Raw genomic sequence first — 15,324 nt, 5'->3', positions numbered from 1 at the left:
GCTGGAGAATCGCTTGAACCCACAAGGCAGAGGTTGCAGTGAGCCAAGGTCCTGCCACTACACTCTAGCCTGGATGACAGTGAGACTCTGCCTCAAAACAAACAAACAAAAAAAGGCTCTTAGAATTCTTGACTCACTAATTACACACTTATGTATCTAAAGGAACTAGGACAAAGCTATTCATTACTGTGTTACATCTGACTGTTCTCATGACACCAAGATAAAGCAAATGGTAGTTTTGATCCTCAGGGTACAAAGACTGGAAGAAGACAGCGTTATTAATATGTGGAGAACTTGACTGGTTTGAGAGGGATTCAGTAGTACAGGACTCGGAGATGAGTAAGGGTACAGGCAACAGAGTAGGAAGGACTTGAGTTGATTTTTATTCCCAGCGTCTACTGAGGACAGCTCTTAAGTTCAGCGTTTTGACAACTCTGGCAACTTGCTACAAATTGCCACAAATTGCCAGTTCCCCGTACAATCCATAGTTGACTCAGGTGAAAAGCTGTTCCATAAAGATAGAACTGTTAATTGTTAGAACTGTGTCCTCTAACAGGTAAATAACATGATTTTAAAAGGCAGATCTTGCACTTTGGGAGGCAGGCAGATCGCTTGAACCCAGGAGTTTGAGACCAGCCTGGGCAACATGGCACAACCCCATCTCTACAAAAAATACAAAAATTAACTGGGTGTGGTGGCATGTGCCTGTAATCCCAGCCATTCAGGAAGCTGAGGTGGGAGGATTAATTGAACCCGGGAGATAGAGGCTACAGTGAGTTGCGTCGCTGTACTGCAGCCTGGGCTACAGCACAAATAATAACAGGTAGATCCTTACTACTAAGGTAGGTAACCCAATTGTCTATGTATTATAAAATAATTACATATAACCCTAAAAATTCCACTTAAACTTTTTACTTTAAAGTCAACCTGGCTGGGCACAGTGGCTCACGCGTGTAATCACGGCACTTTAGGAGGCCAAGGTGGGTGGATCACGAGGTCAGGAGTTCGAGATCAGCCTGGCCAACATGGTGAAACCCTGTCTCTACTAAAAATACAAAAAATTAGCCAGGTATGGTGGTGGGCGCCTGTAGTCTCAGCTACTTGGGAGGCTGAGGCAGGAGAATCACTTGAACCTGGAAGACGGAGGTTGCAGTGAGCTGAGATCGTACCACTGGACTCCAGCTTGGGTGACACAGCGAGACTCCGTCTCAAAAAAAAAAAAAAAAGTCAACCTAAGAGTTGAATAAAAGCTATTAAAGAATAAGTTTACTTAACTATTCCAGTTACCATGAACCGTATTGAAGTGTTACTCATTTATTATAATCAGAATTATCACTATTTTTACCTGTTATCTTTCCCTGGATACATCTGAGTATATTCAACTCTGTATTTTTTGGCAAAAAGCATGAAGGCATTCATTGGTCTTTTGCACTTATTAGGAGAAGTGGCACTCACAGTCCCTGAGCTGTGGTTTTTGACAGCTTTAGCATACAAAGAACTGGAAGAGAGCTGTGATGATCCAGGTGAGCCACAGTTTTTACTGAATCCAGATCTTGCAAAGTCTTGACCACCAGGTCCTCCACAAGACAAAGATGCACGACGCTGGCGAGCCATACTACTTAACACATAAACTGCGGAAGAATCCATAGGTGTGAAGTCATAGCTATAAAATTTAAAAAAAAAAATGAGATTTTAATTCAATTTTGAATTCTCTGATTTCTAAAAAGCAGGTTAAAAAAAACAAACAAACAACATCTGATTGGAAATTTCAGTGCATTTCCCCCTGTATCATGTTACCAACACTAACAACTTTTGCCACTGATAGTTGCTTATAAAATGAAATCTGTGTATGTGCTAACTAAAATTAATTTTTTTAAAAAACCTCTGCAGATAATACAAAAGCTTAAAAAAGACTATGAAGCCCCCAAAGGAATGTTATAATCAGCATACTTTATTCATAGCAAGTAACTCCTCCAAATCCTACACAACCCACTTATTCTTACTTTAAATTCATTTCTGAACAAATTTGACAATATGGTTTCTTGACCTATAGGCACCTAGACCTAGAAAATTAAAATGGAGTGGCAGGCAACATACCAGGCCTAAGGACTACTACAGAAAACAAAAGGTTGGGAAAGGCAGTGAAAAGCTGTTAAATGTGGCTAAAGGAACTTAAGGACAGGCCTGGTGGCTCACGCCTGTAATCCCAGTTTGGGAGGCTGAGGTGGGTGGATCACCTGAGGTCAGGAGTTTAAGACCAGCCTGGGCAATGTGGTAAAACCCCAACTCTACCAAAAATACAAAAATCAGCTAGGCGTGGCAGCACATGCCTGTAATCCCAGCTATTCAGGTGGCTGAGGCAGGAGAATCGCTTGAACCCGGGAGGCAGATCACGGCACTGCACTCCAACTGGGCAACAGAGTGAGACTCCGTCTCAAAAAAAATAAAAAACAAGTAAATAAAGGAACTTAAAATGCCCAGTAATCTGGGTCATTTGTTTAGGTAAAGAGAGCCATACATACATCAGTCTCCCGAAAGGCCATCCATGAACTATAACATAGCCTAATAACATAAAGTTCACTGTAAAAACCCGACTTTGTCAGGAAAGGCCACATTTTGTTCTGTATGTTCAGTTTACATAGACATGGAAATAAGCTAAAGAATTCTCTTTTGTTCCAGCATTAACTCTCTTTCTGCCTATAGTACTTTTCTATCTTCTTGGCAGGAAACCTTTTATTCAGCTTCTAATCTGAACCTAGCTCCTACTTCCTTCCCTGAAACAGAAATTCCGGTAATACATCAAAATAGGTTAATATTAGCTACAGGAATACCATCTGCCTAAAGGTAAAACATGAGTTTACAAAATTCTAAAGATAGATGGAAACAGCCAAAGGAACGAGGGCAGTCCCTGCCACTGACTACACACAGTAAATGACTTCTACCAATTATCAAGCACACAATGTCTTTTTTCTGAAAGTATTGCATGAAATAAATGTACTTAAACTATGACTCCAAAATTACCTAATGAATGCTTAGCAATCAGTATTATGTCAGGAAAACAATGTCTGCTTTCTAGGTTTGTAGTTTTTGTAAGATATCTTCAGCCCCTCCCATATATAATTTAGAAAAATAGCAAACTTCAGCACTGACACAAAATTACCCATCTCTACTGATGGAAAATGATTACAATTTAAAATACTAAAAGATACTGGGTAAGCTAATTACTAAAATTTGAAAACTCCACCATCTAGTGGCACAAATATAACTATCATCTACTTCCATTATGGATACAACTTAAATCAGTTTTAAATATTCAATCACAAAATTCAATGACTAACATTACTGCAGCAGTAATGACATAGAGTATCTTTAAAAACAGCTTCATCTTTTGCTATACTACCTTAGGTAAGCATTCATTCTCTTCACTAAAGCACCTGTACCCAAATGTGCCTTTCACAGCTCTACTTTGTGTACATGCCATTCCTTAAGCTTACAATGCCCGTTCCCACCTCACTAATCATTAGTCTTAATGGCAAACTCCACAATAATGTAGTGCCTATTAACCATGTCACATATATTAACTTATTTAATCCTTCCAATATTATCCCCATTCTACAGATTTTTTTAAAGGAGCCACAGAAATATTAATTCACTCAAGCTTCCACAGCAAATCAACTGCAGAGCCAGGATTTGAATCCAGGCAGTCCAGATCGAGCTCATGTTCCTATCAGGCTACACTGCCTCTCAATCAGCATGTACAGTAAATATACATTTAGTAATCCATTTCCTTCTCTAGACTGGAAGCAAAGAGGTATGGCCATTCTTAACTCATTTTTTTAATCAATTCTGAATAACATAATAATGGAAAATTTTAACTGAGTTCACATTCCAGCTAGTAATATGACCTTGGGCAAGTTAAATAAACCCTGTAGCCTCAGTTTACTTATCTGTAAAATAAATCTATGCTATGCAGTGGCGCCAAAAAGAACAATAAACGTAAGACACGGCAGAGGCTGGCACAGTGTACTTCGCCATTAGGAGTATCTATTATTGTAGAAGGATCTTAGGTGAGTAGCTAGAGAACTCAAAATTCGTGATCTTTACAAGATATGGGCTTGAATCCTAATTCTGATACTAACTGCCTTTGTTTTGGGCATGTTCCTTAACCTCTCTCAACTTTACTTCTCTCTGTAAAATGAGGATATAATCTACAAATAGGGTAATTAATATTAAATAAACATTATATATATAGTAGGCACTCAATAAGTTTGTTAAATCATATTACTTGAACAGAAATGTCAACTTCAAAAAGTCAAAACTGACTGTTTTAAACCCGCCTGAGGCCTAGAAGGTTGGCCTCAATTCTCAGTGTTTCAGAATGGGCTACTTACAACAGAACCTTGAATTATATATGAGAGCTCATCAACTGATTACTGACTTCTGATTCTTCCTGAGCTAGAAACTACTCACATGTCCTCTGTAAATCATGACCTGAGAGTTTGCCTGGAGCAGTCCCAATTGGACTTTTTCCTCTTCTTACCTCTTTCTCTTCTTGCCCTCCCCCTCCGCCAGGCATCATCTCCCTTAACCAGTCTAATCCACAATGAAAATATAGTTACTTTCAGCTTCTCAATTTTTTCGTGGTTTCTCCATGATGATACCACCCATTTCCACTCCTTTGCAGGGTGGGTGCTCCTGCTGTTATATTGAAGTAACTCAACAGTAAAATGAGACCAATGACTAACATCTTGGGAGTGATTATTTATTCAGTGAGATCAAATGGTAAGAATTTGCTATCTCAGAAAAACAGGAATTAGGCAGGCAAGTTTTCCCTTTTACTTTAAAAAAGTTTATGTAAACTTTACATATATATGTTATGAAGCATACAAATAAATGAGGGAACCCACAATCCAAATTAAGAATAATATTTCTAGTATCACTAAGTTCCATATTTGCCATCCCCAGAAATAACCACTCTCCTGAATGTTTATCATTTCTTTTTTCCAATAATTTTATTATGAAAATATTACTCATAAATACAACATATAAATACTATATAGCATTAGTTATATTAATATCTTTCTTAATATATAAGATACAGTGTTTCATTATGCAGAAATGACTGCTATCCTTCCAAAAGTCTACTTACAAGGTTGACCCTTGACTAATTTCTAGAACTTGGATTTTGAGGCGTCCCATCATTCCCACAACTGAGAAGAGTAGTTTACTGTGCCTAAACTGAATGTACAAACAACACAGTTTACTCTGAATGCCTGCTCCCTTTGGAAGTTTGGATTTTGGTATGTGCCAAGCAGAAGAAACCTACGTGACTGCTCTCAATAAAAACCCTAGGTGCCAAGTGCACCTAACAAGCTTCCCTGGGAGACAACATTTCATATATGTTGTCACAGCCCACTGCTGGGGAATGAAACATGCCCTTAATTCCACTGGGAGAGGATCCCTGGAAGCCTGGCTTCCCTCAGACTTCACCCCACATCTTTTCCCTCTCCCAATTTTGCTTCGTATTAGTATCTTTTTGCCATAATAAATCACAGCCATGAGCACAACTATGTGCAGAGTCTTGTGAATTCTCTGAGCAAATCATCAAACCTGGGAGCTAGTCTTTAGGTTTATACTGACAGAATTTATAATGTGTATTACAAACCATATATAAGGGTTATTTTATTTATTTCTAAGGAATATGATTCCATAAAATAGACTCATACTGTATATTTCCAAGACTTATTTTTACTTAACATTGTTTTAAAAATTGATCCATGTTTTAAAGTTTGTAGCTAAGGTTCATTCATTTTCCACTAATTCCACTATATGATTATATCATACTTCATGGATTCACCCTCCAGTTAATAAGTATTGATATTGTTTCCACATTTTTGCTATCATGAGCAATACAGCTACAAACTTAACTGGCACCATCTCCTTGAGCATGACTACAAGAATTTACTTCTCTAGGATATATATAAAAGAGAAATGAAATTGCTGATACTCACCTTTACAAGATAAAGCCAAATTATCTTCCAAAATTTTTCTATCAGGTTACAGTCTCACCAAAACATAGGAGTTATCATTAATCTTTATATCCTAAGTATCAGTCCTTAAAATTTTGACTCATTTTTCTAGTTTTTCAAAAAAGAGTGTATATGAGGGATGTAATCAAACAGCATTAAGAGCATAAGCTTGTAGACATTTATTGAGCATGTGGCTTGTGTCAGGCCCTATGCAATTTGCTTTTTTAATAATAGTTTCACTCATCCTCATGATATATAAAACATACTAATTAAATTGAATGAAATAAAATCTACAGGCCAGCAGGGACTCTTGAGAATTCTCTACTTAGTGCCAGTACATGCCTATGGATTTGATAATTATCTTAAAGAAAGAATGAGTCTTTAAATCCCACATACCTACACACAGACTTTCTCTGGGTTCCTTCTAGGAGCAAGGTGACCAATTGTTCCAGTTTGTCTAGGACTGAGGGGTTTCCTGAAAGCTGGACTTTCAGCGCAAAAACCAAGAAAGTCCCATATAAATGAAGATAGCTGGCCAAGCTTCTGGAGTCAGGACACATTGGTTCTTGTCCTATTCTGCCACTTACTAGCAACGTGATCTCAGGAATAACTACTTCCCTCTCTAAGCCTTTCTAGATGTCAAGTTTGGGCTATTTTCTACTATTTGTTAAACCATGCAACTAATGCCCTTGGTCAAAATGAGTATTAAACAAAGATACAGTTAACTATTATATCAAGAAAAATACAGTTAACTACAAAAAACACAAGAGATTTATAAGCTATTTAAAAACAACTGGCCAGATATCACAACTTTTTAAATGTAACTATCAAAGCTGAACCATTAAACTCTTGGTCATGTAACATGTGATATTCTTCCTAATCTAATCCTAAATGTTTTATAAACTCAATTTTCCTATATGACAACTACATGCAAAACTCTGATAACTATTATACTTTAATTACCTACTATGTTTTCATTTCATACTTTCCTCTTAATAATTCTTTTATAATTCTCAAATCTTTAAAGACTGAACTTCCTAAATATCTGACTTAACCATCATTAGGGAAATGAAGGGCAAACTTTAAGAGGAAAATAAAACAAAGAATTAATCCAATATTACCTTTTAAATGTATCAAAAACACCTGAATCATCAAAATTAATGGCATCGGGGTGTCCAGGAGGTAGACATACATCGCCAATATGAACTTCACAACATGGAATGCCATGCTGTACCACAGTCAAGCTTGGATAAAATGATGACCAACCTAAAGTTAAACAATGTTGCATAAAGGATGAGGACTCACAGAAAGCACCCTACTTTAAAACAGACATATCATTTCTATATCTTAAAAATAAAAAGTTATTGCTAAGTCTCAAGAGATTCTCTAACACAAGTCATGTATCTTTACAATAAAGTACTAGATAAGTATTTCCTTTCAGCAATGTAAAAGCCCTCCAAAACTAGCTTATCGTTCAGCATTTTATTATATATAGAGCTCCTCTATCAATCAGCACTTCCATCAGTCTACAATGACAATAAGTGATAAATGACTGAGACCATGAAATAGTCTCTGAATTATAAAATTATGTTTAACATGGTGTTACTGTAATAAGGCTCTGAAGAGTGACTCAGGTTTATATCATATTTGGTAACTCTTAATGAAAATGTGATTACCAGATCACTACATTCCCCAAACTATATGAAGATAATAGAAAACTTATTATACTATACTACATGAATCTAAAAATTTCTCATACAAGAAATAAAGTTCCACCTGACTGCTAAGATACTTACGCACCATTAGGTATTATTATAAGCATTCCCTATGGTAGTTTTTTATTTAGTTTGAAAGACGTTTTCCCCTCAAATTTTTTCTTAATCATCAAAGCTACAGACATAATTACAGATTTAAGAAGCTTTGTTTAAAAAAAGTTACTACAAATGCAATTCAAGCCCTACCTTTATTTTTAACATAGAAAGGGTGGTCCAGCTTACACTCTACGGTAAGTAAACCATCTTCTACTGTACCAGGATCAAAAGTCAACTTCAGTACAGACTCGCCAAATGATACACTTTCTTCATGTGATAACAACTTTAGACCATCAGAACCATAGCCCTGAAAATATATGCATAGCGTGAATGAATTGGAAATGTTCAATTCAAAACACTGTGAAGTTCCCATTACATGTAAGACTTTGCGGAAAAGGTAAAAATAACCAAGACAGGATCCCTGCCATTAAAGAGCTTTCAAACCCGGTAGTGAAGAAAGACACATATATAAATAACTAAACTGGAATAAGCACTTACACTCAAGTATAAATAATGGTGATGCAGTTTAATAAAGAGTTATTAATACCAAAAGAGAGATTAAGGAGGATTTTCAATTCCAATTGGAACTGAGATTTAAAAGAAGAATGCAATTTAGAAAGATGAAAGGACATGCCTTGCACCAAGAAATTTGTAATTAACAACAACTTTGGGGAGTGCTGGGTATTTGCGAAAAATACAAGGTGAGTTCACATTTGGGGCAAATAAAGCTAATAAGAAGAGGCCAGTTAGTAAAGGCCTCTTAAAGACAGGCAAAGTACATACAATTTTTGCTTAGAAGGTATTGGGAAATCAATCAAAGTGTTTTTATCAGCATGACTGTCAATTTTTTAGATGATGGTAAATAAGAAGAGACTCTACAGAAGAAAAGATCTCATATTCAATTACATGAGGATATAATGGGAGACACCTATTATAGACCTGAATTGACAAGTGCAATAGTAATAGAACCAGAAAAATTTAAGTTCAATGAATATTGAGCATTTAACACATGCCACATGGTAGGATCTGAAAATACAAACACTAACAGACATGATCCTTACTCTTACATTCACAGAAAAACAAAGGAGACAAACACGCCAAAAGCTTGCTGTAGTATCCAATCATAATTACGCTAATGCATGAACAAGGTAATGAATAAGAGATGATGACTTAAAAATCTTTACAGAATTAGAATCAAATGAATATAAATAAAGGGAAGAAATAGAATGTAAAAGACAACTTCATGGTTTTGAATCTGGTAATCAAGAAGGATGATAATAATAACTTTAAAAGAATAGGAGAAAAGTAAGCCAAGAAGAGGAAGAAAAAGTTAAGGGTAGTTTTGGTCACACTAAGCTTAGTTCAAAGAACTGACTGATATTCATGCAGAGATGTCTAACATGCAGCTGGAAATGTGCAGGTGAAGGCTATAGACATAGATTGGCAAATAACGAAATTACAAAATCTTCCCATTCGCAGGGCTGCAGGAGATCTTAAAACTAATCCAATCCCATTTTTCAGATCAGGAAGCCAATACTCAGAGGGGTTAACAATCTGCCTAAGATCAGTAACACAGATAATTGCTGGAGAAGCTATGAAGAGCCCAGGTTTCCTGACTCCAAGTCCAGAGTGCATTCCACAGGACATGATGGAGGTGCTGCTGACATTACCAGGAGAGAGGAACTGGTGAAGAAAGTGAAGGGGGCAGAATCTTGTCTAATATTCAGCACTGCGGGCAGTCAAGTACCAGGCCTAAAAGACTGAGAATCAGGATGCTGCCATGCTACACAAATCAAGGGAAGACAGTGTCAGGAACTAACCCAGTGTGTCAAATGTTGTACAGATGTCAAACAGAACAAACGAGGTCTCTCGTCCTAGAAATCAGAATAAAGCTAGTAACCTTTGAGACAATTTTTGTAGAGCAGTAGAGGCCAAAGTTAGACTACTGTGAACTTCACTAAAGTGAAGAGTAAAGCAAGGGGAGGAAACTGAAGGCAGCCAAGACAGGACAATTTTTCTCAAGAGACTTAACAGTGAGACATAGCAGGATCAAAAAAAGAATCTGTACAAGCACACTTCACATGCCCATTTTCTTGCCTATAGGAGAGACGGAGAAATTAAAAATTTCAAAGCGAAAGGTGTCGACTTTATCGTAATATTGCTTGCTACTGCTTTTGCTCATCGACTTAGAAAATGCTAGTTTTAGTAACTTAATATGAAACAACTTATATAAAGTAACTTAATATAATTGACTGTCAATAATCTACAGGGAATTAATCACTTTGTAGATTACCTAAGGCAAGGCTTTGGTTAGTTTATTTATTCATTACATATAAATATATATATATTTTCTGAGACAGAGTCTCACTGTGTTGCCCAGGCTGGAGTGCAGTGGCCCAATCTCGGCTCACTGCAAGCTCTGCCTCCCGGGTTCACGCCATTCTCCTGCCTCAGACTCCAGAGTAGCTGGGACTACAGGCGCCCACCACCACGCCCGGCTAATTTTTTTTGTATTTTTAGTAGAGGTGGGGTTTCACCGTGTTAGCCAGGATGGTCTTGATCTCCTGACCTCGTAATCCACCCATCTCAGCCTCCCAAAGTGCCGGGATTACAGGCATGAGCCACTGTGCCCGGCCTCGTTACATATTTTTAATACCAGTTTTCCCCATTGTGAAGTGTATAAAACACAAAGAAGCACCAGGAAATATACTATTTCCCATCCAAGAAAGCATGTTAGAAAGGCAAACCTAAAATCATTGCTCCTCCCCATCAGACTAAGCAATGAGTGGTCATAAAAATGCTCTACCTAAAATGTACGATGTCATTTAAATATGAAAGTGAATGGAGGATATTTCTGTAGATTAACAATAAATCTTGTTTCATTTTGAAAGATTTTGAAAATTTTTTTTAAGAATTTTAAATCAACCTTGTGAATGCCCATTTGAAGATCTTCCTCATTATCACAGCCTTCAGCTCTAGCAAAATCTTCGACATCTTGCCATTCCTTATTGCTTCCCTTATGAAAGCACAGTCGTGTTCCTAAGGTTTAGGTAGAAAACAAGTATTAGACACATGACTGTACTAGACAAGTAAGCTGTGGAAAATTCAAGGGTTTGTTGTTTTTTTTTTTTTTTACCTTTCAAAAAACAGTGCCAGACAGTTGAAGGCCAGGAATTGCACCATCCCAAATCATCATCATCTGACAGGGAGGACATGCAGAAAATGCCAGATTCTGACTCACTATTTGCCTATGGAGAAAAATATTATCAACTTTTTTATTTTTAAAATACACCTTTTAATATCTGTTTTCATCCCACGTCTTTAGGCCCATGCTTATAGGTGGATAACTTAATAATTCTAAACTTAGGGAAAATATAATGCCTTCAAAAACTGAAGATTGTCAGGCTGTGGGAGAATTTGCTAAAAAAAAAAAAAAAAAAAAAAAAAGACACACACAAAACGAAGTTTTTGGAAGCTTTAATTATATGCACATTCCCATTAATAATAAGCTTTCCTAACACATAGTAGAGCTGTATATAAAATCAAATCCAGATCACTAACAGAACAGTGAGACTATTTCTTATGGGGAATGTTAAAATGTATTTCAACTGTTGTACAAACTTTGTAAAAGTTTAACCTCATAAATAAACTTACCCTTTCATGTCTTACTGGTGTTTCCTCCTTCCAATGGTGATGAGGGAAGGCTGGTTCACTCTTCGAAGAAGAGGACACTGGTGGAGGGCGTGCATAGGAATGTAAACTTTTGCTAGTGGCTATGATGTGTACAGGAGATGATCTAAAATAAAGCAACAGTTTCAACCATAAGCATAGGTCCTTAAAGTAGATCTTTCCTATTAATGAAAGCACTTCATATTTAAAATGCCAATGTTATTACATTGAACACATTTATGGTAAACACTAGTAAAAACAGCAAGACTTCATTTTATACTTATATTCCTTAACTCCTTATCTAAACCCTCCTCACACATTTTAGACATCGTTTTTTTCAGATTTGACAATATATTTTAAATTACGACTACGGTTTCATTTATTTATCCCATTCATTTTTCTATCAATACATATACATGTGTATATTTCATTTGTGAATGATAATATCCCCTCTTATGCAGGGCGTCCTATCCATTTCTTTCTTCTACTTTGATGTACTCAGTAAGTCTCAGTATGAAGACAGCATTTAAGCTTAGTGTAACCAACTCTGAACTCTTTATCTACCAACCACATATCACCGGGCAGGTACAAGAACTACCTTAAGCAAAAATGCTTAAAACTTTTTATAGCAGAGAGCAGCCTATCTGCCCTCCTTGTAACTGGACACTATTTCTTGTTTTCTAATTCAAACTTGCTGAAAAGCAACTACATATAAGGTCTAGTTATTTTTTCTCCTCAAAGATCACCTTAAAAAAAAAAACTTCCCTTCCCCTCAAAAGTCTCTTTTACCAGACAATGGTCCCTTTAGAGTATATGGAGCTCCCAGGAGCATACCCAGATCCTTCCCTCACAAACAGACCAGATATTCATGGGTGGGGTAACAAAGAAATAAGCCTATAAAGGATGATGAATGATGTGTATGGACTCAGCAGTCTGGAAAGGAAGCAGAGAGGAAGACAGCCAGGTGGAGGAGGGAAAACCATCTGAAGGTAAGGTCCCAAATCAGGATAATTGTCTGAGATGCCAAATAGAGATCTGGTCCTTAACAGAAAAAGTTTATGCATGTCTGTACTAATACTCTTTTTAAAAAGGAGAGGAAGGGCCGGGTGCGGTGGCTCATGCCTGTAATCCCACCCAGCACTTTGGGAGGCCGAGGCAGGCGGATCACGAGGTTAGGAGATCGAGACCATCCTGGCTAACACGGTGAAACCCCATCTCTACTAAAAATACAAAAAACTAGCCAGGTATGGTGGTGGGTGCCTGTAGTCCCAGCTACTCGGGAGCCTGAGGCAGGAGAATGGCATGAACCTAGGAGGCGGAGCTTGCAGTGAGCTGAGACTGCACCACCGCATTCCAGCCTGGGCAACAGAGCAAGACTCCGTTTCAAAAAAACAAAACCAAAAAAGAGGGAAAGGACATCTTTCCAATTTTTCCCTTATTCCCTGAGAAATTGTATTAGCCCTTCAATTTCTACTTTATCCTCATTAACATTTTTCATTTTATCTTTCCAGAAATTACTTTTACATAAGGATCTATACTTTCTTGTTCATATCACTCCTTAAATCAAAAGGCCCTCAGATTTCCATGCATTGTAGCATACTGTCCAATTTTCGATTTCAAATTATATGCTGAATGTTTCATCTTTTGCCCAAAAACTGCCCATCCTGTTATTACACATTTAGATATATATGAAGTATCAGAGAATGGCCCAACTGCTAAATATTCCTTTTGTTCATCCCTGACTCCCTAATTTTAAAAAGTGAGTTTTAGCAGTTCTTCTGTTTAACCATTTAAAACAGAAGTACCAAAAAGTAAAAATAAATAAAAATGAAGGGAACAATGTGATATTCTAAAATGTATATGGCCTAAATACTCTGTGAAAATTAACATGCTCAACATGTCCAAACACTAACAGCACTGATTTCTTCATCTCTCTATCTATTCAGGGGTAATATAAATTTTTACCTGTCCTCAACTCCTTAACTATACAGTTAAGACTTCAGATATCAAAGCTCAGTAACACAGTTTAACACCCAACAATAAGCTGCACGAGCAGACAGTGTTAGGAGGTAGCCCAGACAGCAGAGCATTACTCAAAATGCTGGACAGAATAATACATCTTCAGGGAGATACTCCTTTCCTTATGTCTTATGTTTTTATTTACACTGATTTTCTTCTGAAGGGTTTACTCACTTTCCATAAACTGTTATTATTAATCCTATGACTCTGCTGTAAAAAGTGAAAAAAGTATTATCTCTAGAGAAAGAAAAAAAATCCAATAGTTAAATCAGGTTTTTAAAAAAAAATAAATAAAAGAATTTTTAGCTTTTTGACTATTAAGATTACAATAAAAACTAGGACTATAAAGGAAATAAGAACTCTGAAAGGAAGTTTTCTTTCCTGTGGAAACGAACATGGAATTAAACTGAAGTTAACCAAATTCAATTTGCTCTAGTCAAGATCAATATCCTGCTAAATGTAAGAAAAGCAGCACAATTTAATGGGTTACAAGAAAAGTGAGATTTCATACCTAGTAAGTTTATTCTTTAGCAATGCATTACACTCAAGAGCACTAACAAAATTTACAGTTATTCCTACATTACCTAGTATAAAACTCTGCTCTATCATTTTCCACTCACAGGTGTGCAAATATAGGCATTTCTCTCCCTTATAAACTGTCATATTTATCCATTTCTTTTTAGGGATAAATAATGAAGTGTTTTCCACTTAGGTCTCCCTAGGCATATTAGCTGGAAGCTTCGTAATTTCATAGCACAACTGCTCATTTTCTTAAACTCTGTCTGGATATATGAAACAGTGATTTTTACCAATGGGAATCCACCTTTGTAAGTTTAAGATTTAATATTAGCAAATTTTAGAATTAGCAAACAGGCAAATAACATAAGGCCACATAAACTATGGAAGAAATAAACCTAGACCAAAAGGAACCCAATTAAAGGCTGATAAAAGTTTAAAATATAATCTTGATTGCAACTCTGTTTCTTTAGAGAAATACAATTTTCATTTCTATATGTAGAAATGTATAGTAAAAGTATTTCATGGTCTAATTTATTTTGAACATTTACAAATATTTTTTACTCTATGGTTCTCATTATCACCTTTATCTAATTCTCAAAATATGAAATCATGGTAGTGAGTGAAATAAGTCTTTGATCATTAGATAAGGAGCTTAATTCTAATGACTTATTTTAAATTCTAATAATTTAAAGCATTATTACCTTTAAACTAGAAAAATTTTTAAATAAAACCTTTGTGTAATGATAGAATGTTTAAATAAAAATATAATCAATGCTCCTACCTATTGTAAAATGAGCACTGCATCAGTGGACTTTGTGGACTGGTCGCGATATTTGCCAATTCTGTTAGCCAGTCCACCTCATTTTCACGGTAAGTAGTTTCTGGTATGTCTGAGGTATTTTGGTTCCAAGATGATCTTGGGTATTCTTGATGTGAAACATCTGAACTCAGCTGGTACATGCCAGATTGGGTAGGATCACTTTGAACTGCCTGAAGTTCAGGAAGGTCATCTGCAAATAAGCACACTCAAAATCATAAAAAGGAAATTGCTAATACAAGGAACAATATTATAACTGCAGTTAAAAGAGAAGTCCTCAATTTTAGCTAATTGAGAGAGGAAAATCATAAATTTAACATTCTGTTCACAGACTGGAAAAACATGGTTTGGTTTATGTTTTCTGCTTTTTATTCCCCCTAGTTTTTTGTACCTCACCTAGGAGTGATCCATATGTCATTGAGACATTTTTACATTAACAAGTTAATGAAGAAAAAGGCAT

General features: G+C 36.3%; 1 protein-coding gene across 15 annotated transcripts in view; it reads right to left on the bottom strand.

Moving 5' to 3' along the window:
* HBP1 (HMG-box transcription factor 1) overlaps positions 1-15,324 on the bottom strand; it is a 36,704-nt gene that overhangs the window by 4,996 nt on the left and 16,384 nt on the right. For all 15 annotated transcript variants that reach the window (XM_054494206.2, XM_054494201.2, XM_063667697.1 and 12 more), the window contains 7 exons: positions 14,829-15,057; positions 11,495-11,636; positions 10,977-11,088; positions 10,767-10,879; positions 7,991-8,147; positions 7,151-7,295; positions 1,346-1,663 (listed from right to left, as the gene is read on the bottom strand). In XM_054494206.2, the coding sequence (XP_054350181.1) occupies positions 1,346-1,663; positions 7,151-7,295; positions 7,991-8,147; positions 10,767-10,879; positions 10,977-11,088; positions 11,495-11,636; positions 14,829-15,057 (1,216 nt within the window). The remainder of the gene's footprint in view (positions 1-1,345; positions 1,664-7,150; positions 7,296-7,990; positions 8,148-10,766; positions 10,880-10,976; positions 11,089-11,494; positions 11,637-14,828; positions 15,058-15,324) is intronic.

Source organism: Pongo pygmaeus, chromosome 6, assembly GCF_028885625.2.
Source record: "Pongo pygmaeus isolate AG05252 chromosome 6, NHGRI_mPonPyg2-v2.0_pri, whole genome shotgun sequence".
NCBI lineage: Eukaryota > Metazoa > Chordata > Mammalia > Primates > Hominidae > Pongo > Pongo pygmaeus.
The sequence above is the reverse complement of the archived record's forward strand: the minus strand, read 5'-3'. Positions and strand labels throughout refer to the sequence as shown.